At 36.0% G+C, this 21,783-nt stretch overlaps 1 protein-coding gene across 1 annotated transcript in view; it reads right to left on the bottom strand.

The window, feature by feature from the left end:
• Positions 1-3,813: 3,813 nt before the first annotated feature.
• The window catches only part of HORMAD2 (HORMA domain containing 2), an 80,428-nt gene continuing 62,458 nt past the window's right edge, over positions 3,814-21,783 (bottom strand). Inside the window, exon 11 of the mRNA XM_016164306.2 lies at positions 3,814-4,189. Within this exon, the coding sequence (XP_016019792.2) occupies positions 4,085-4,189 (105 nt within the window). The 3' untranslated portion in view covers positions 3,814-4,084. The remainder of the gene's footprint in view (positions 4,190-21,783) is intronic.

Consider the following 21,783-nt stretch of genomic DNA (forward strand, 5'->3'; position numbering starts at 1 on the left):
ACATTAAGCCTAATCTGATGCTTCCCTTCCATCAGACTGTCTTGAGGGAAAGGGAATTTTGATTTGGAGAAAAGAGTAGGGAAGAGTGCTCAGGACAGAGGCATTTGGGAACATGGTTCAAGTGCTAGTCTGGGCTTGGAGAAGATGTTGATGTAGGATCTCTGGGTAGGCGAAAGCAACACAGGGATCCCATGCTCCTGAGACTAAAAAAGAATACATGCCAAATTAAAAAGTAGTAATAATGGTGAACATTTGTTAAGCACTGACACTATGTGTGTTGGGCAGTTTGTTTGAATCACCTTGCTTAATCTTCACAAGAGTGTTACCAGGTAGGTATTATTATCCTTATGTTACAGATTGAGTGAACTGAGGGCTACAGAATTTCTAACTTGTTTAGAAAATGGCAGTTTGCTTTTGAAGGCAGCAGACTAAGCTTTTTCTTAACTACCTTGTGAAAAGGAAAGTGAAAACCTAACCTTACTTGCTTACCCTAGAGCTGATTAGTAATTTTGCAAATGGAACCTATATCCCTCAGACTTATCCAGACTTTGAGAGTCCTGTAATATCCAAATAATGACCCCCCAAAAGTTTACTCTTATTTCAGGTTTCTGTCCCTAAGTACTTGAGTCCCCAAGGAATGTTTTGTGCTCCACCAGCCTGAGATGTTTTTGGCTATTTTAATTAGCTTGCCTCTCCACTCCTGCCACAGGGAAACCCTTGTACTACTGAACCTGTCGGCACAGTGAAGACAAGACTGAAATGTTCATTGAGACTTTCTCCTAGGGTCCCCTACTGAGCAAATCTCATGTGTAACTTTCAGCCAGGTTGCAGGCATCAGTTTACCTACTGCCCCCTGCACAGTCAGCCAGCAGTACCTCTGAGCCCACCAGGCCTTACAAAAGTCAGTCTCAACACCTTCGACACTCACAGAAGGTAAAACCTGATTTGCAGAGATGTGGTATATGCAAGGAGAAGTTATATGAACAGATTAGTAGCTCAAGTCTCTCCATTTCTGGGTAAGATCTTGGCATTACCATTGCATAACCAAAGGGCCCATTTAGGCCCTCACTGACATCCTCATCCTTTACAGAAATTGAAAACTGCATAGCAAGTCTCCTCCAGGGCCTTATTACACAAACACAAAATCACACTTAACATGTTACTTTTTAAAATGCAAACTAATCATTTCTAAAGAGAATACATTTGGGACAAAGGTATTTCTCATTTGCATAGAATCTAGAAGCATACAATGTGAAGGACCTTGCCTTAACTCTTACAAGCAGAGTGTGTTGTCTCATTGAATCATGTGGGTTGTCCTTCTGAATGATGATGATTATAACTGAGAATAATTTTTATTATAAGAAGCTGTGGAAATCTGTAAGGATTCAATACTTTTGGTTTTGAAATCATACGTTGATCATTTTAAACAATAAAAACTGGCTCTAAAGGTTAATTTTATTTTTAAAACACATACGCAACTTTGAACTTGTGTGAGTGCAACTTTGACACTGATGAAATGTTCAGCCTCATTTCCAGCCTCTTCCTGGCAGAGGTGAGCTGGAGAATGAAAGAACCCAGACACCAGAGGGACCTGAAAGAGGGGAAATGAAGGTGTGGTTTTGGTGCCTGGCTTCAAAGGCTGGCGGCAATCAAGAGCCTAACCCATCTCTTTCCAGCTAGACTAACTTTCTGTAAAGACAGAAAAACCCCACACAGATGAAGTCAGATTTCCCCTGCATAATTTTTATTTTAACAATGTTCCAGTTTCCAAGCTATCATCTAATCTTTATAATCACACTGATGAACCAAGCACCATCAGAGTGAGGGAATGGCTGGTGTGGGACAGCTCAGGGTCTAAGTTTTCACTCTCTTCACTGAAGTTCCAGCTTCCTGATGTATTTGTGTTTACTCATTCCATTGCTATTAAGGACAGAAATGAACAGACTAAGAGATTTTTTTTCCTCTTAATAAATCTTTCAGAAAATAGAATTGGATACCCTCTGATCTTGATAGCTGTTTGCATATATTAGCTCTCCTATGTAATATCAGCTAGTTCACATTTTCATGGTTCTCAGATCCTCCTGATAACAAATCTCCTTCCTTGTGTGCCCGCCAAGGGCATAGGCCCAGCAATTACTCTCCGTTGCCTCATACGTACCCTGCATTAGACATACACTTTACACCTATTGGCACCGATAAGAGACTGTTCCATTGGGGCAGGAGGGTGTTAATAGAAACAATAAAATCACTACAGAAAATTTCTAGACGGAGTCAGATTCTAAACTTTGACTCAAAGAATCTACCAACCTTAGGCTAAGTTTATTAAAATTATAAATATAGATTGAGAGCTAAATCCCCCTTTTAAACAAAATGGTTCATCCTAAAATCCAGACTGACTAATTACTCCATTTAATTCATTTGCTTTCAGAGTCAAAGACTCCGTGAGTCTTTGTAAAGCTACTTTATGTTCAAACACTTGTAGCGGAGGTACACTCACTACCTCACAAGGCAGCCCATATCAAAATTTTGACAACCTGTAGAGTTAAAAATTCCTCCTTATACTGAGCCAAATTGAGCTCCTATAACTTTCAACAATTTGGTCTTAGATCTATCCTTTGGAGAGACACAAAATAAACCTAATCCCTTTAGTAGACAGCTAATCTCTTTATGTGATTCTCTTAAAAGAAAATGTGATGACTCAGGCTACAATTCTATCAAGGATATAATAAACCCAATACCTTTCCCCTCCTCCTTTTAGTAAGAGTAAGCAAAGTATGCTTATGTGAGTATACTTTATATGCTGAAAGAAGAGAAAATGTTCCTCCTTAGCAGGCCTTGGTGTACAGCTCCGTTCAGGATCCCAGTTTGTAAGCTACTTGTGGATGGTAAGAAATGGATGAGAATCTGGCAAAGGGCAGTGCTGAACAGGCAGGCTCCCCCAGATTTTCCTCTCTCTTACAATAACATACAGCCTCTGCTGGCTAAAGCGCATGTCTGACCCCAGAGATTCTCCTGTTGGTCTGGGTCAGAGGTCCCGATTCTCTCTCTTTTGTGCATTATAATCCAGGGAGCTTTCCATAGAGTTCCACTTCCTGTGACTTTGATTTAGTAGATATGAAGCAGGCCCAGTAATACATATTTTAACAAGCACTCCAAGTACTGATGTCCTTCCTACACTTGGAGAAATATTGATCTAAGTGACGAAGAAAAGCAGAGCAAAAAAATACCTTTCATTTTGCTTTATTTAACCAAAAAGCTTAACATTTAATTTATTGGTCTTGTCCATTTAAATTATTAAATTATATAAATAATAAAAACAACCCTTTAAATTATTTATAATTTATTTGATATTAATCATTAAATCTATCAAAATTCTTTCAGAATAAGGAAGGAACTAGTAACATCATCTGCAGGTTACAGACTGAAGTGTAAACTGAAGTGCCTGCTGGGAAGCATTCAACATGGACCTTAAGAAGGGAGCCAGGCTCTTGCATTGCAGCCTATTTCCCAGTCTTGGGTTAGCCAACAGATTTGAGGAACTTTACAAAGAGAGAACATTTTGGTCCAACACTTAGCTGATCAATCTCGTGATTGAAGTTAACACAAAAAGCACACCTGAATAAGCACTACTACACACATTCTATGCAATTCTGTGGGAATTCTAATAAAGCTATAGAGGGATTCCAGCACACAGGTTACAACAAGTTAAAACACTTCACAGTAGTTTAAATACTTAGGAAGTTTAATTATGCAAAGAAAACCCTCTTTCCTTTGAGAACAACAGCTTATTTCTTTTCAAAATAGCTACTGTGGTTTCCCTATAAATATGAAGGGTGTCTCATTTCTAACTCAGCCTTGAAGTAATGCTATTCCAAGGCAGCCCTGGTGACCTTGTTTCCTTGTGGCAAAGTGAACCTATGTACTATCCAGTAATTTAGCACTTAGTAAATTGACTTAAAAAGTTGAGCACAAATTTAGTAAAAGGTTTTGGTGACAGAAACTTACTTTCCTACTAAGACATTTCATGCATGTTTGCTGCAAAATAAAATTACTTTAGAATAAAGGTAGCCAAGGCATCTAACTTTCATTTTCTGTCGGGGATGAAAACTTTCACTGGTTCGCTGACCTTCCTCTTCTTCCTGGAGCGCTCAGAACTTTGCTGACTGTGTACTAAATTCATTCTTTGAATCTGTGAGAATCACCAGAGAGAAGAACAATTCAGCAGAGATTTTGATGTCTGCACAAGACATATACAAGACAGGTAGACCAAGTATTAATCCCTCTAGCTGCATAACGGATCCAAACCTGCTTTCCTGTGGGCTGGTTTGGCCCTGCACAGAGGCCCTGCTGCCAGTATCAGAGTCTGGTATTCCAAGTTTCAGGAGCTGAGGTCCCTTGGAGGCAGCCTGTTTCAGGGACAGTTTCTTGGCTCTCTTTAGTGAATTCAGCACATCCATCTCTTGAGGGAAGAGTTGTCAAAGTATGGGGCCAACAAGGAGCAATTAAGGGTCAGGAGAGATCTAGGGCACTGATTGCTTTAGCAGCAAAGCAAAAGAATTTAAGTCCCAATTTCAGTGAGCAGAAACATACAACCTTATCTTTTTTTTTTTTTTTATCATAGGTGGAGATTAATGAAATGAGAAGGACAATGACCCTTCTTACTGCTTGAAGAGAAGTATATGTTATTGATTAAAGACAAGCTAATTAGTGAGTCATTAGAGATATATAATTCTCCATTGGGTTCAGTTTTGGTAAAGATTTTCAACTTATTTTTGCTTAACAGAGTGAACAGCTAGATGGATTATAATTTGTCAGACCATCTCCAATGCCTGGAATTCTAGGAAATACACAGAGGACAATTTTATATTTTCTAGCCACTAGATGGAAGGAAAGGTTTTTCCATGTCCTCTGTTCTTTCTTTGGTTGGAAAATAAAGTAAGTATTTTTAAGCAAGACTTGTCAGAATATCTAGTAGAGGTTCCAACATTATCCTTTTTCCTTTTGTTATAGATGCATGTTGTTATTATTATTAATATTGATGTTATTATTACAAAATAGTGGAAATGTGAATAAAACATTTAAGTACCCTTTAAAACCAAAGATTGGGTCTACAAATAGTTAATTTAATCACTAACTTTTACTTTTAGAAAGCAGTTGAAATTTTGATCTCAGAAATCACAAATTCTCTTCAGCTTAAACTAACACATCAGCTATATAGAACAAAAATCTTTGAGAAAATGTCAAATATCTGGTTTGCTTAGATATGTAAAAGTTTGAAAGGGTTTACTTCAAAAGAAGGGAAATAGCAACATAAAAACTCAAAGTATAAAAACTAATTTCTTTACCTAGGAGATGAATTTGTTACTGTTAGAAAAACTACCTGGTAAAATTTCTAGAAATGTTACTTGGGCATTCTTTACGTTCAAATAAAATTATTATCCTCACTGCTATCAAGTCTAGGCACATTGGGAAGAAAAGAAGATAGATGTACAAATCAAATGACAAGGTGATCTGATGGTTTAATAGTTTTGTTCTTTTCCTTCTTTGCTCAAAAGTAAACCAGAGTTTTATTACAAATTTAAGAACTATAATTTTATTGCAGTGAGTTAAATTAAAACATCTTTAATAATGCATGCAATCTCAAAGAAACCAATGAGGCCTAAGAACTCTCAATGGTTCATAGAAAACTACTAGATTCAAAAGCGAGTATGCGATCAGTCAGAGGACACTAACATAGATGAATAGTCTATAGATACTATATAAACCAACAAATTTATCTATATAAAGAAACATTTTTCAGGTGGCTGAGTTTGCATATTTGATGCCAAAGCCAACCAGGCAAGCAAAGGGCCATTGATGAGGCAGGCTAGATAGATTATCTGGATGATTTCAGCAATACTGGATGGTCATCAAATGATATCTAATGCATGGCATATTATATTTTAAACAGATAGTTTTAACATGTTTCTTGTATACAGACTAAAGAGAGGCTATTATGTTCCATTTACCAATAGGGCCTCAGGAGTAAAGCATCTACATATATGTCTGAAAAAAATCTTCAAAGGCTTACTTTTTGCTGTATGATATTTCTCCACTTTCCATTTTTGGTATGGTAACATTCTCCATTTGGGGAGCCAAAGAGCAGGTTTTGCCTTATGCACAGATGGGATAGTTATCTGACTTGGTAGCATTTATTTGAACAGCACTGGAAGGAGTCCTTTCCCCTAAATGACTCCATTTGTCATTTATTTATTTATTTGTTTACTAAAAAAAGTTTGATATTTGAATGTTTGTTACTGTCTTTGGTTATCTTTTCTCCTTATTCTCTATACTCTCTCTGGGTATGAATCCTAGGAACCAGTTCCCATGTCTAAGCAGAAGACTACGACATTTATATATTTAGCCTAGATCTTGCTTTAGAATTCCAGATCCATGTGTATAATCAACTGCCTATTAAAAATTTCCACATGGAGATTTTTCCAAAGAAAACTCAAATGCAATGTGTCCAAACTGGAATTGATCATTTGCTTGTCTAGGCCTGTTTCCAATCTTTGTTCTCAATCTCTGTGATTCTCTTGGAGTTGTTCAAGTTAAAAACCTGGGAGTCATACGTGGCCACTCCATCATTCTCACCCTAACATCTAACTAGTCACTAATTCTTGTTGTTCCTATCTCCTTAATATCTCTCGAATCCATCTATTTTTCTCTATTGTCCCTGCATTTACTTTAGCCCAGGGTAACATCTCTTTCAATTCCTGGACCTGAGACTCCCACTATTACTGCTTCTCTGATCCATTCCTCACTCTGGAGCCTAAGTAGTCTTATATTAAATATGACCATGTTGCTCTTCTGACTGATCGTTCACCCATTAATGATTTTCCATTGTCCTTGGGATAAAGTCTAGACTCCTTATGGCCCTAGAGTCCACCTCTACAGTTTCATCTTGTCCCAGACTGACTTAGCCACTTAACAATTTTCCAAATGGGCCCTGCTCTCTCCCCTGTAGGCTTTGCCTTTCATGCTCACTCTCATGTTCTGCTTCTCCCTTCATTACAAGGCCTAGGGTTACTCCTGGAGTTTCTTCTGTTTATTGGCCTTTCCTGATACCACGAGGGCTGTGTTCTGCTCTTACCCCTTCTATACCATTTACTGCATAGTGTTATCAGGCCTACTTATCAGTCTTCTCATCCAGAATCTAAACTCCTTGAGGTTAGTGACACTATATTAGCCATCTTTGTATTCCCAGTTCCAGGCATCTGCTAGATGCTCTTAAATTATTGGCTGAATGAATGAATGTATTTCGAAATTGATTTTTAAGCCAGTCACTATACTGGGCACTAGTGCCATATCTCTAATGATATAAAGATGAATAAGACAGTAATTTTCAAGTATTGAATCTTATAAGGGAGTGTCATTAAGCACATGATTATAATATAATACAACACAACACAGCAATTATTTACTGAGTGTCAGTTCTATGCATGGTACTGTTCTGGGTGCTTGGGACTCATCAGTGACAAAAGACATAAAAATCTCTACATCTTAGATTTTATAATTTGGCCATTTTTTGGCTTAATAATTTCCAATGGCATCTCACTACTTTTAGGACAAAGTCCAAAGACCATATCTTTTTGTTTTCATACACCATTAGTAGTTCTTTACATTCCTAGAGAGGAAGAGGGGTCACAAATTTACTATAAGACCCTAATGAAAGCTATGCATTCTCTTGTCAGAAAAATGCTCACACCTTCATTCACACACTAGTCCACTATAAAAGGCCATTCGAGGAGGTTCTGAGACCCCTTGAATACCTCCCAATTAGAGTGACTGACCCACAGGGCCTAGTTGTGTCCAGCAGTACCAGTCTCATCATTTCCATTCTACTTCTTGTTCTCTTCCCTCTCAGTTTTCTCATATCTTGCTTCTTCCTACTTTGCACATGATGTTCTTTCTGCCTAAAATGCTCTTTTCCTTCTCTTTGCTTAGTTAATTCCTACACATTCTTCATATCTCAGATAAAAAAATTATTTCCACAAAGAAAGCTTCTTTACCCCCATTACAATTAAGTTAGGTCACACCACCATATTCCCTTACATAAAGTTCCAGAAGATCAGGGACAAACCTGACTTGGTCACAAATTGCATATAGTAGGCGCTGGATAAATATTTTTCACTGAATTAATGAATCTTCAAAGAGCACTCTGCTTGCAGTGTAGAAAAATAGTAGATGTGGGGTTATGAATCATGTCATTGTAGTAATCAGGTGTTAACCTGAGTGACAGTGCAGATGGACAGAAGTCAACAATGAGAAATATTTAGAAAGTAGAGTTAGAAGAATGGGCATTGCATACAATGGTAAAGGAGAGGTAGGAAGGTCAATAATGACTCTTAGTTTCTGGTTTAGCTAACTTCATAGATAGAGGTACTGTTTTCTTAGGTGGAAAACAATGGCAGTTTTGAACATGCTGATTTTGAAGTATCTTTGAAACCCCAAGTGGACATATTGAATAGGCAGCTGTATATGGAAGTCTGGAGCTCAGGAGAGAAGACTGCATTGGAGATATAAATTTGAGAGTTATCAGCATACAGAGGCTAATTAATGCCATGGGTGTGGAAGAGTTTGCTTCTTAAGAGATCAGAGCGTGAGAAGGGAAAGGCGCCAGGACATAGCCTTAAGGAACTCTAACATTTAGGTAGAAGATGAGCCAACGAAGATTAAGAAAGAGAGATAAAAGAAGACTAGCAGATTGTCATACAAAGCCAAGGGAAGAGAGTTTTAAGAAGAAGGAGTGGAGAAAATGAAAAGGGTGATGGTGGTGGTCAATAGTGTCAGGTGTCGCTGAGAGGTCAAGGAAGATGAGGATTGAAATATGTCTGCATGATTTAGCCATGTGGAGGGTACAAGGTATAAAATAGGTTGGTGGGAGCAGAAGTCACCTTGAAGTCAGTTGAAGAGTACATAAAAATATTAGAAAATTGAGACAGCTAGTATATAAAGTTTTATAAATAAAAGTAATTGAGACATCTAGTATTAAAAGTTTTATAAAAGTCAAGAGGAATGACCAACTCAGCCGGGAGTATTTAAAGAAGGCTTCTTGGCAGGAGGGACATTGACTTAGGCCTTGAAGAATGAGTAGGAATTCACCAGACTGGAGATGGCAAGAGGAAGGGGTGGGAGAAGTCATTCTAGACAGAAGATTAGGCATGTTTAAAGATATTAAATGATGAAAAGATGTGGAAGGTATATGATATAGGAGAAATATCCCTTTATTTGATTGGCACTGGGGGTGAGGTGTTATGTATCTAACACACTTCTGTTAAAAATGTAAATTCTCCTGGAATTATTATTCGATATGATGTTAGTATAAGTTAACTTACTAAATGGTCTCCAAGTGGCAGCTCGCTGAAAGTGGGGCCTCACAGCTTTTAGAAAGAAGACAGATAAATTCCAATATAGAAAGAGCAGTCCAGGGCATAGTACTTACTTTGCATTAAGAGGTAGATCTGTGTGGGGAATCAAGGTGGAAAGTGGGGGCAGCCCCAAGCAACCAGGAAATGTCGTGACTACTGCCTGGGGTGAAAGTGTAGTAAATTTTGCTTACTTCAAAATTATTTGTCAGGCCAAAGCTGGTAAAATATTTTCTCTTGAGAAAACCAGTTCCTTACCAGTATAGATTTATAATCGAGTATAGAATCTTTGGATGTGGAAGTTCACAAGTCAAGGAATGTTATGGCTCAGAGAGGGTCTGCACCCCTATAAGTAAATTGTTATAGCAGTGATATTAGTTTTGATTCTTTTCCCTGGACATTTACCTTTTTTTGAACAGTGAAAGGTATATCAATAGCAATTATAAAATAAATGCTATTAGCATTAATGTTAACATTGTGATGAATGAACAGTAAGAAAGCAAATGCTTAAAGAGAGCACTTACTTCCAACTTCAGTGGAGCTGTGAGCTCTCTGATATGTTGGGAAGTGTCTCATGTTTTACTGGGATTTATGAAGTTTTCCCATGTATTTACATTCTTGGTTTTCTGTAGTTTATGACCAGGGTTCTGGACCATGGTTATCTCTATTTAGGAGGTAAATATGTATTTTCCTTAAAGTCATAGCTACATATTTCCATTAACTTTCAAAAGGTATTATATCAAGTCGCCCTTCCTCCACATTTTCTAAGGCATCATATGGCTTTAAAAGTGCTAGAATTAATTTATTTATTCAGCAAATGTTTTTGAGCATCTTCTCTGTGCCAGACATTGTGCTAATAAGCACAAAAGATACTAAACTGGTCAAGAAACACTCATGTCCTCAAAGAGGGCCTGGTGGGGGAAACAAACTGGTTACAGATGAAATGATAGAGTCATGTATAGGATACAGCAGAAGTTCCAAAAAGATTTTATCAGCTTCTCCTGGGGAGGCCTGGCAAGTCTTCAAAGGGGTTGTGAAGCTTGACTAAGTGGTGCAAGATGAGCAGACATTCACCAGACAAATGGTATAGGGATGGAAGTTTCATAGAGAACATTCTAGAAAAAGAAACATAGGTACAGGGATATAAAGCAGAATACCTCTGAGAAAGGGGAAAAGTTTACAGGGAATAATAGGAAGGGCACAGAGTGGTGGGCTGGTTAAGACACTGCCATTCCTTTAGTTTGGACTTTGTACAGTAATGGAGTGCCATGGAAGGGCTGGCTATTAGAGCAAATTTGTTTTAGAAAGGTCCCTATGTCAGCAGTGTGAAGGGTGGACTGGAGAAGACTGAGACAAGAAGCAATGAGACTATTTCAGATGTGAATTGATCAGAGCAAGAACAAGAGCAATAGTGAGGTTAGAGAGGAGAGAACTAATAGAGGAGAGAGAGAATGAATTTCTGAACCTGAACCCTAACATGACTTGCTTGTTAACTGGAATGGGCACAGGGATGGCAAAGGAAAGAAAGAGTAAAAAATGACAAAAATTATCCATGTTTCTGGTAATGCCATTTACCAAGATGAGAAACAAAGGAAGCCAAGGAGGTGGGTGATAGGAATATGGTGGTGAGGACTGACAGAGAAATAATTGGCCATTTTAAGATTTTGAATTCGAGGTGATATATCCAAATGAATATGTCCACAATGGCATTGATTACGTGTTCTGGAGTTCATGATGGACAAAACTGCACCAAGAGTACATGTAGAAAGGTTTATTCACTTTGGATAAGAGAGGTGATATTACTTGAGGTCTGGAAGGAAGGAGGTAAAAGTGGATATAAATATAGGTACATCTTTAAATTTGGGGACAGGAAGTTGAATGATTCATACTCAACAGCTTTACTTATTTCTATGAAGTAGAGTTTAGATAATTTGCTTAGAATTGGAGGGAAGTCTAAGGGGGTGCTTAAGACACTTATGTGATGAAGTTATGGACAATGGGAAAGGAAGTGAACAATAGGCTTTTCAAATTAATGTTAACTGTTGCTTAGGATCCAGATAGCTTTAAGATATATCACCTTCAAATTAAAATACTTAAGTTTGACATATTAAAAATTTTGCTTTTCATTTTACAGAGATCTAAATGCTTATGAAAGACGATATACTGTGCTAAGAATATCAAAAATGTTTTATCACTTATTCCTCACAATAGCTGTGTGATGTCAGGAAGGGGGTTTTTATTCCTATTTTACAAATGTAGAAACTGAAGCTCAGAGAAGTGAAATGACTTGCCCAGTTCACACATTTAGTAAGTGGAAGCCTTGAACCCAGGTCTCCCAATTTCAAATTTAGTGCTCCTTATAATTTGCTTCTTCAGCCCAAAGGGGAAAACAAAGATAGGAAATTGCAGGTGAGACTATTACAAATCTCTGGAGGGTTCATAGGCTTCTATCTGGGGGTTGACCCTTTTTAGGCATAGCCTACTTGGTCCTCAAACTAAACATAGCCAATGCTGAGTTCATTGTTTTTCCCTTGTAACCAATTTTTCTTCATGACTTCTCAATTTGTGTTATTCACCATTTCCCAATCATTAAAGGTCAAAAACACAGTCACCTTAGATTCCTCTGTCATCCCCTAATGCCCACACAGAGTTCTTGTAATGAGTAAATGGAATAGCACAGATAGAGAGCCTGGTAAAACATCACATGTGCAAATCATCCAGTAACTGATGGCTGTTATTCCTACTGCCTCAGATATCCCTTACTCCAGCCAAACTGTATGGGTATGGTAAGCTGAAAATTGGGGCACCATTTTTCAATGTGACCACTGAGGCTAAGACTGGAGTGATGTGGCCACAAGCCAAGGAATGCCAGCAGCTAGCCACCTGAAGCTGGAAGAGGCAAAGAATAGAATCTCTCCCATAGCCTCTAGAGGGAGTATGGCTCTGCCTACACATTAATTTCAGCCCAGGGACACTGAGTTTGGACTTCAGGCCTCTAGTGAGAGAATAATTTTCTGATGTTTTAAGCCACTAAATTTGTGGTGATTTGTGATAGCAGCCCTAGAAAACTAATATAGTTACAGTCCCCAAAAACACCTCATTCTTTTCCCTCTTTTCTATTTCCTCCACATTTCAGAAAACAAAAAATCTTTTATTGTTTACTCATTTTCAATATTGAATAATTACATTCAAGGTCAATCTCTAAAAGTATTTCATCCACAAACCCCTTCCTGCTCTTTTAATCAGATACAAGCTTTCTTTCTTTAGCAAATCCCCACGGTACATTTTTATAATTGTGTTTTTCTGACAGCATAAATATTTTTAAGCAATTTAGTCTTTACCTGAAACTGTGTTTTAAGTTCGTTAGGAATTCATTTGTATTTAATATTATGGTCTTTAGAGTCTCTACAATGTCTTATGCAGTGTCTTTTATAAGTAGGTATCAATAATTCTTTGCCATCTACCTTTACTACCTATAAAAATGTTTAGTTACACAGATATTCATATATCCTAAAGCTACACTATTATGGTAGCTATTAGCCACATGTGACCATTCAAGTTTAAATTGATCATAATTAAATAAAACTTAAAATTTAATGCCTCAGTTGTATTAGCCACATTTTGCGTGTTTAATAGCCACATGTGAGTGTGCAATAGCCACATATTAGACATCACAGCTATAGAAGATTTTAATCATCACAGAAAATTCAATTGGACAGAACTGCTTTACAGAGGCAATCTGGGTATAATCCAAGAAAACAGAAAGCTTCCTCGAAATTATGGTGATAATAGGAATATGAAAACTGGAAATATTTTTTTCTCAAAATGCAAAGATTTATTATTGTAAAAATGTCAGTTTTCCCAAGATTATTTTATCAAGTCAATGCAATCCCAATCAAAATGCCAATAATGTGTCTGTTGGAACTTATTAAACTGATTCTAATTGTCATCTCAAAGAGAAAATGTGTGGAAATATTAAAAATACTGAAAAAAAAAACTGTGAGGGAAAAAGGGTTGCTCTTTCAGATAGAAAATCATAATATAAAGCTAGAGCAATTAAAGCATAATAGCAGTAATATAGAAGTAGACATGGATCAGTGAAAAGAATAGCAGTCTAAAACCAAACCTATATACACATCGGTTTTTAGTTTATGATAAATATGGCATCCAAATTAGCAGAGAAAGGGCAGACAATTCAAGCAGGATCGAAACAATGGGAAAATGTTCTCACACTGGAAAAAAAAGAATCTCAGCTAGCATAAGGAATGAAATTAAAAAGCAAAAACATAAACTTAATAGAAGAAAATATATAAAATTTTGTTTATAACTTTACCATTGGAAAGACCATCTTAAGTGAGATATAAAACCATGGAAAGACATCCCATAGTTCTAAACTGGAAGACTTAATATTAAGATGTAAATACTACCCAAAGCAATCTACAGATTCAATACAATTCCTGTCAAAATCCTAAAGTTGGAGGCCTTACACTTCCTGATTTCAAAATTTACTGCAAAGCTATGGTAACCAAAACATATGGTACTGGCATAAAGATAGACATATAGACAAAAGCATAGAATAGAGAGTCCAGAAATAAACTCTCACTTACATGATCAAATGATTTCAACAAGGGTATGAAGAGCATTCAATGGGAAAAAGAAAGTCTTTACAATAAACGGTGTTAGAAAAACTGGATATCCACATGCAAAAGAATGAAATTGTACCCTTAGACCACATACAAAAATTAACTCAAAATGGATCAAAGACCTAAAGATAAAACTAAAACTATAAAATTCATGGAAGAAAATATAGGAGGAAGCTTCATGACATTGGATTTGGCAAGGATTTCTTGAATATGACACAAAAACACAGGCAACAAAAGAAAAAAATAGATTAATCAGGCTCCATCAAAATTAAAAACTTTTGTGCATCAAAAGACACTACCAAGAGAGTGACTAGACAATCATGGAATAAGAAAAAATATTTGCAAATTATGTATCTGATAAGAGATTAATATCCATAATATATGAGGAACTCCTACAATTCAATAACAATGAAAAAACAATCTGATTCAAAACTGGGCAAAGGACTTGAATAGGCATTTCTCCAAAGATATACAAATAGTCAAAAAGCAAATGAAAAGATTCTCAACATCGCTAATCATTAGGGAAATGCAAATCAAAACTGCAATGAGATATTACTATATACCTATAAGGATGACTATTATTAAACAGAAAAGAAAAGAAAAAGTATTGGAGATGATCTGGAGAAATTGGAACCCTTGGGCATTGCCAGTAGGAATGTAAAATGATGCAGCTGCTATGGAAAACAGTATGCAATTCCTCCCAAAATTAAAAATAGAATTATCATATGATCCAACAAATTTACTTCTAGGTAGATACACAAAAGAACTGAAAGCAGAAACTTGGACATATATTTGTACACCCATGTTAACAGCAGCATAATACACAATAGCCAAAAGGTGGAAGAAACCTAAATGTCCTTTGATAGATGACTAGATAAACAAAATATGATACATATGTATAGTGGAATATACATAATAGAATATTATTTAAGCTTAAAAAAGAAGGAAATTCTGACACATGGTACAACATAGATGAACATTGGGGACATTATGCTAAGTGAAATAAGCCAAGCACAAAAGGACTACTATTGTATGATTTCACTTATATGAGGCACCTCGAGTAGTTAAATTCATAGAGACATAAGTAAAATGGTGATTGCCAGGAGTTAGAGAGAGAGATGGAGATTTGATGTTTAATGGGTATGGAGTTTCAGTTTGGGAAGATGAAAACAGTTCTGTTTGCACAACAATGTGAATGTACTTAGTGCCACTAAATTATACACTTAAAAATAGTTAAAATGATAAATTTTATGTTATGTATATTTTCTCACAGTAAAAAATAGTCAAAATAAAAGTGGCAAACGATAAAAAATAGATGACTCTGTAAAGAAAAATATATTTCCTCTGGTGGTAGTCTTTGAACAGGACAATCTGGACAATCTACAAAACTGCAAATGCATATATCCTCTGACCCCTAGGCATCTACTCTATAGAAATGCTCTCATATGCACACAGAGTCATGTTTAAGGGCATTCTCTGAAGTAATGTTCTTAAGAAAAAGCAAAAACAATTTAAATGTTCCAGTAATAGCAGAAAATTGAAATAAACCAGAGCACTTTACTACTAAGGAATACTATGCAAAAGTTAAAAAGACTGAGGTTAATATATACATGTACTAACAAGGAAAAATCTCCAAAATATATGTGAAGTAAAAAAAATCAAGTTTCAGAAAAAGAGTATTAACATATAAATGTTTTAAAAAGTCTACAAATCAAATATATGCACATATGTATGTACGTGTATATATGTGTATATACATTATATATATGCATACATCTATATAGCGCTGTCTAACAGAAATATAATATAAGCCACAATATAAGCCACATATATAATTTTAAAGTTTCTTATAGATATATTTTAAAAAGTGAAAAGAAACAGATAAAATTAAATTTTAATAATTATTTTTCTTTAATACAATATGTAATCAATATAAAAATTTAGCTAGTTTATATTCTTTTTTTATACTATATCTTCACGATCCAGTGTATATTTTACACTTACAGTACCTCTCAACTCAAATAAGCCACATTTCAAGTTCCTAATAGCCACACGTAACTAGTGGCTACCATGTTGGACATGATGCTGATGCAGCTGGTCTGGGAAACCACACTTTGAAAATCACTGTATTAAAGAGAGGCCATTTCAGCAGGAAAAAATAACAAAAGATAATCTCAGAATAAAGGAGAATCATTTAAATTGAGTAAATTTAGCTTTTTTTCTCACTTCTTATAAGGTCAGTGAAAGTAGCAGTCCTTGAAGTAGCATTTGGAAACCAGTGCCCTAGTACACTGTCTTGATAAGGCATCTCTACTCAGACACCACATGTGGCTATTGCCTACAGGTGTATAGGCGTGTGTGTATGCACGCATGTATGTCTGTTTTAAATATAAAGTCAAAGGTGTGAAATATCCTTATCGGTAGTTTTTAAATTATCTTTGAGATCGTATCCATGTGTAACTTGTAATATTAAAGTTAAAATTAAAAATATGAAGTTCCACATTAATTTGATTATTAATTCTGTTAAAATAATGCCTTTTATTACTTGATATGTTTATCAACATGCTTATTACTTCATCTCTTTGTTTTCCTTTATTTCAATGTGATGAAAGTATTATGAAATTATTTTTATTTGTAAACTGGAACGGTAATAAAAACATAAAAAAAACCTTAAAGTTTATTTGGCTTAAACTTTCACAATTATAAAATATTCTAAAATATTATTAGATACTTTTCAATAGAAAAATATCAGTTACTTTTTAAATTTCAAATGCCTGGGTAATTAATCATTAATTCTGTGGTAGCTAAAGGCAGACATATAAAACACATTAAAACACATTCGAGCACATACTTTAAGTAATTATAAAAATGAAAAAGTTGTTTCTTAGTTTGCGGCATGTAGGAGGAAATCTACAGGCAATGGCATGATGGTGTTATTAGATGTACTAGACTTGACATAGGTTTGCTGATTCTTCAAAAAAGAGATGAACAGATAATAGATACAGAATTGGAAATGTGATACACTGCTTCTCATAGACTTGGTATGTAGGTCACTTCCTTGAATCTGATTCGTTACAAAGTCTTTAGTAGGTGTTGAAAGGAACATAGTATAACTGTAAGTGCAGAAATGACTATAGAGATAGGTCCCATAAGATATACAGAAAAAGACCACTCTGGTGTGAAGACTGACTGAAATGGAAGATCTCTATTGATGTGATAGCCAAACCTCAGGTCATAACTACCTACTCTCACTGGCAGGAAGGAGAAAGTAAAGTAGATGAGAGTAGAAACTCTGGCATCCCCTGAATAGTTTTTCTATGCAAGGTGGAGGCAGAGTAGCAAAAATACATTCACTAAACGTCAGATTTTCACTTTAAGTTTGCCTTAAGTTTCATTTGAAGAGAAAAAAAAAAAAACAAAAGAAAAAAAAAACCCTAAAGAGAAATAGTGGAGTGTTTAGAGTGAGGATAAGTTTTATATGAAGGGAAGACCCTTAAACTTAATTTTTATTTTACTTTTCCAGCAAACGATGAAACATTTTCAAAGTTTTGAAAACAAAATGAAAATAATCATACCTCTCTTTCTGATCTACTTTTATTTTTAATATATTGGAATCCTTTCTTATAATTTACAGAATTTTCTATGGTATTGATTTAGTTCATGTCTAGTATTTAATTGCCTTTTTCCTTTTGGGGGGTTTTATTTATCTATTTTAATAACTAATACAGTTACATAGTATGACATTCAAAAGTTAAACTAAAGCTATACATTGAGACTCTCCCTGCCATCTGAGCGCCACTTGATGCCTCACCCTTAGAACGCAAAGATTCTTATACATCTTTCCAGAAAATGTCTGTTCTGTTTTCATTTTGAAATCAACTGTACCACTAAAAAACTTAAAATGCTATAAAATTTATAATATCAGTCTCTTCAAATTGTTTTACTAAAGCTGGAGCAGGCCTGGCCAGAGTAAAAGTAAAAGAGGTAGACGGCTGTGCCCAAGTAACAGACTGATCTGCAGGGTGTTTCCTGGTCTCATATTCTATGGAGGTAGGCTTTCTTCACATTGCTGCTGGTTATCTTCCCTATCTAGAGACCACATATTTTCCTCAAGACTAAAGGAAATAGAAGAGAATCAAAGAGTAGAAAGGTGAAAAGGAGGGTCAGGAAAGCAGAGATTCAAGGTACCACGCAAAATGTTGTGGTGGTGATGGGAGCCGCAGGATGGCAAAACAGGGATGGGCCGTAGAATGTTTCAAGATAATAGGGAATATAGATGTGTAAACAAACTCTAATCTATCACAGGTGAGATGAAGTAAGGGCTAAATAAAGGTACAAGCAGTATGCTGTAGGAATGTAGAGGGAGAAGGAGAATGGGGCGGCGGGGGAGGAACTTCATAAATAAGCCCAGGGCTGGTTGAGCATGTCTGACGAGCTTCTTCTCACACTGCACATGTTTTTCCTGACTCATGAAAAAACCTAGAGCTGACAGAATGCCAGATCAGTGTGCTGACGTGTAGGGACGTCTTTTGGAATCAGCATGAAGAGGAAAAACTAAGAATTTTGCATACGTACAAAAGAAATTTAAGGAATAATAGTAACAGTCCTACTGCAGTCACAACTGGTCTTCAGTTGTGAATCAGAAAAATAAAAAAAAATTTAAAATGAGCATTTTCAAAAGCTTTCCTAATTAGTTAAAATCAGAGCTGCAGGGCATTGCTCACTTCCAGGGGGCATCATTCACACTGTGGTCTCTGTTTCAGATATCCCTGGAATTGTGCAGTGTACAATCAATACAACCATGCATGGTGACCCTGCTAGTGTAAACATCAGTATTTTGACTACCACTTTTTAAGTTTCCCCATCATTAAATTTTTACTTGGCATACAGGGTATTCCTTTTGACTAATATTGCCTATGACTAGAAAAAACAAACATTTAGAATGTTATGAATATATTTCCTTAAAAACCAGGGTTGTTGAGTATAAACTGCAATGTAGCTATGCTACAGAATTTGGCTAGATTATATACCTAAAGTATGACATACTGTACATATTTTCCAACCTATAAAGATTTTCCATGATGGGGTAGGACTGCTCAGTTTCAAATTAAACACTATTTATTTAGAAACGCAGGGTTATTTCAAATCAGGCTGTGCCAGAGAGCAGAATAGAATAGTATTATTGTTGCAGAGCATCTGGCACGTTTTACTATGAGGCTTTCAGAATTTAATGATTGAAAGTTGAAGTTCTCCTTGTTTTAGAAGAAGAGTTGTTCCCCCCCAGCACCGAGAATCTCTCTTTTCACTGTTATTATCTAATTCAGCAATGTACAGACATCCACCATTTTGGAAAACAGCAAGACAGTTGGTCATATAAAAGAATTAAAAAATGAGATATGAAACTAATTTTTGTGAATATTTAAAATAATGCCACTGTAGTTCTTAATTCTTGGTTCTAATATTCCTGACTAGGAAGTGTCTAACCAAGTGAAAACAAGAAATATTTGTCGTCATTAGATAAAGCTGTGTTTCATTCTTTTCTGTGTACTTTGTATTGTTCAGTCTGAAGGAACCAATCCTTTTTTTTTTTTTTTTTTTTTACTTTGTGGATATTGAGCTAATTCCTGGTGGTTTTTAGGATTTACCCACATTTTCCCTTTTTGTGGAAATATTTATGGTAAGGATTTCCACTAAGGGAATCAGAGTTAATTGAGCTCTCTCTCTCTCTCTATTTTTTTTTTCATTATAGCAGCTGAGGCCATATTTCTATTAGTTCCTTTTTTTTTTCTTGCCCTACTCTAAGAGAATGTTTCCGCACACAAGACCTAATCTAATAGGTTCTCATGGACTATTACGTATATAAAATAAAATCATGTATTTGAAAATGTTTGGCATAATATATGGTACATATTAACCACTCAATACAAATTGAATATGTGGTTGCTATAAATGAAATGTGCCCTGAGCTGGCACAGAGATTAAAAAAAAAAATCTAACTTATCTTGGGGTAAGTGACATTACATATTCAATAACAAAGTCTTTCACTTCAAATTTCAGCTACAAATTTCTAGTGTTCCTGTAAATGCAACAGTGGAAGATGAACTAAATGTCTTGGGAATGCTTAACTTAAAATAAAAAAGGAAAAGAGGAGTGTGAAACCTAGAGAAAATCGAAATACATTCAAACTGAGACATCCTTTCAAATCCCACCCAAGAAGCAATGAATAAGCTTGAAAAATTATTCATCTGGCTTTTTTCATGGTATAGTGCAAAGACTGAGAACTAGGGGGCTGGGTTCCATCACTGACTTGCAAGTTTCCATCACAGTAAAAAAAAGGGAGGGGGGTAATATTTGCCGTGTACCAAACAGCAATGCTTTGAGGATTAATGACATAATGTCTGTAAAGAGGTTGGAGCTCCTTGGAAAAAAGACACTACATAAATATAAAATAGCATTAATATTTAGGCTTAGTCCACAATGTGAGACCTGCTTTCTTTGGCTCATGAGGTCATCAGCAGTTTTGTAAAGTGTGTTCAAACACTGACAGAGGAGCCTTGTTAGCTTCCTCACAAGTGGACCGTAAAGCTAATCTGACCCACCTGGTCGGAGTAGTCATGGAGGCTATGTTCCCCTTTCATGGTCTCTGAGAGTGTGCAGATTGAGAGTGCTTGACTCTCTCAAGGAATGAGGCATGGCCAAGAGAGCACTTCAATAGCATGTAGGGCTTCCCAGGAATGCAGTGGGAGTTTGGGAATGTTTTGGCTTAGAATTAAACAAAAGTCCAGTCATATCATATCTTGATTTAGAAGAAAGGCTAAATTTGCCTTTCTCAGACAAAGGCAATTTGAAGTAAAAGTAGGAATGAGAAAGCTACTTCTTGGAATGGTTAGTTTATATCTTTAAAGGATTTGGAGGCAAACTTGGGCATTTTTGTCCTGGGAAAGTTGTCTCCAGCGGTAGTCTCTTTGATGGCAATATCCTGATGCCTTATCAGTGCTTCATACCTATCAAATAGTTATCAAGGGCTATCTTGCAGAGGTTGTAGTTCTAAAGTTTCGAAAGACAATTAATTCAATGCAGACATTGTCTTGCAAAGTCCTGTGATATAACTGAATGACAGTAATATGACAAAATATTTGCATTTCTCAGTTTTAAAAAAATGGAATTAATTTTAATCTAAGGGCCTCGAGCATCAGAAACCATCATCTTCAAAATGTAAGGTTTGTGAACTTATAATCATTAACACTTAATTGTGATTCTGAGGCTGTGTCTATAATACTAAAATATTTGAACAAAAGATGGAAAAAAATGTGAAGGTATCTTTCCTTATCTGGATGTTTTGTTTCTACATTGATCTAGGTTGGGTGTTCTTTCAGAAATGATTTGGTTTCTTGTCCACTGATTACTATGGTATTTCAGGCTGATTAATATTGATAATATATGATTTTTTAGGGGATATGTTATAACCTTCTCAATTTGTAGTCAAATCTACACTAACTAGAAAGCTTTTTCTAAATAAAACGTTGATTTTGGTTCTCCTTCCTCTTCCCATCCCTCGATGAACACCTTAGTCTTAATGCTAGTGTTAGGTATGGCAGAGCAAGAAGGGGATCCTCATGGAGTGGTATCAGAGCCTAGGCTAAGGAGGGCATCCATGTAGAGGATGGGCCTGCCATGAGGAGTCAGAGGCTGAATGAATTGAGGAGGGCCTCACAAGTATTGACCCACAGTGG

This window comes from Rousettus aegyptiacus, unplaced genomic scaffold (genome assembly GCF_014176215.1).
Source record: "Rousettus aegyptiacus isolate mRouAeg1 unplaced genomic scaffold, mRouAeg1.p scaffold_m13_p_5, whole genome shotgun sequence".
NCBI lineage: Eukaryota > Metazoa > Chordata > Mammalia > Chiroptera > Pteropodidae > Rousettus > Rousettus aegyptiacus.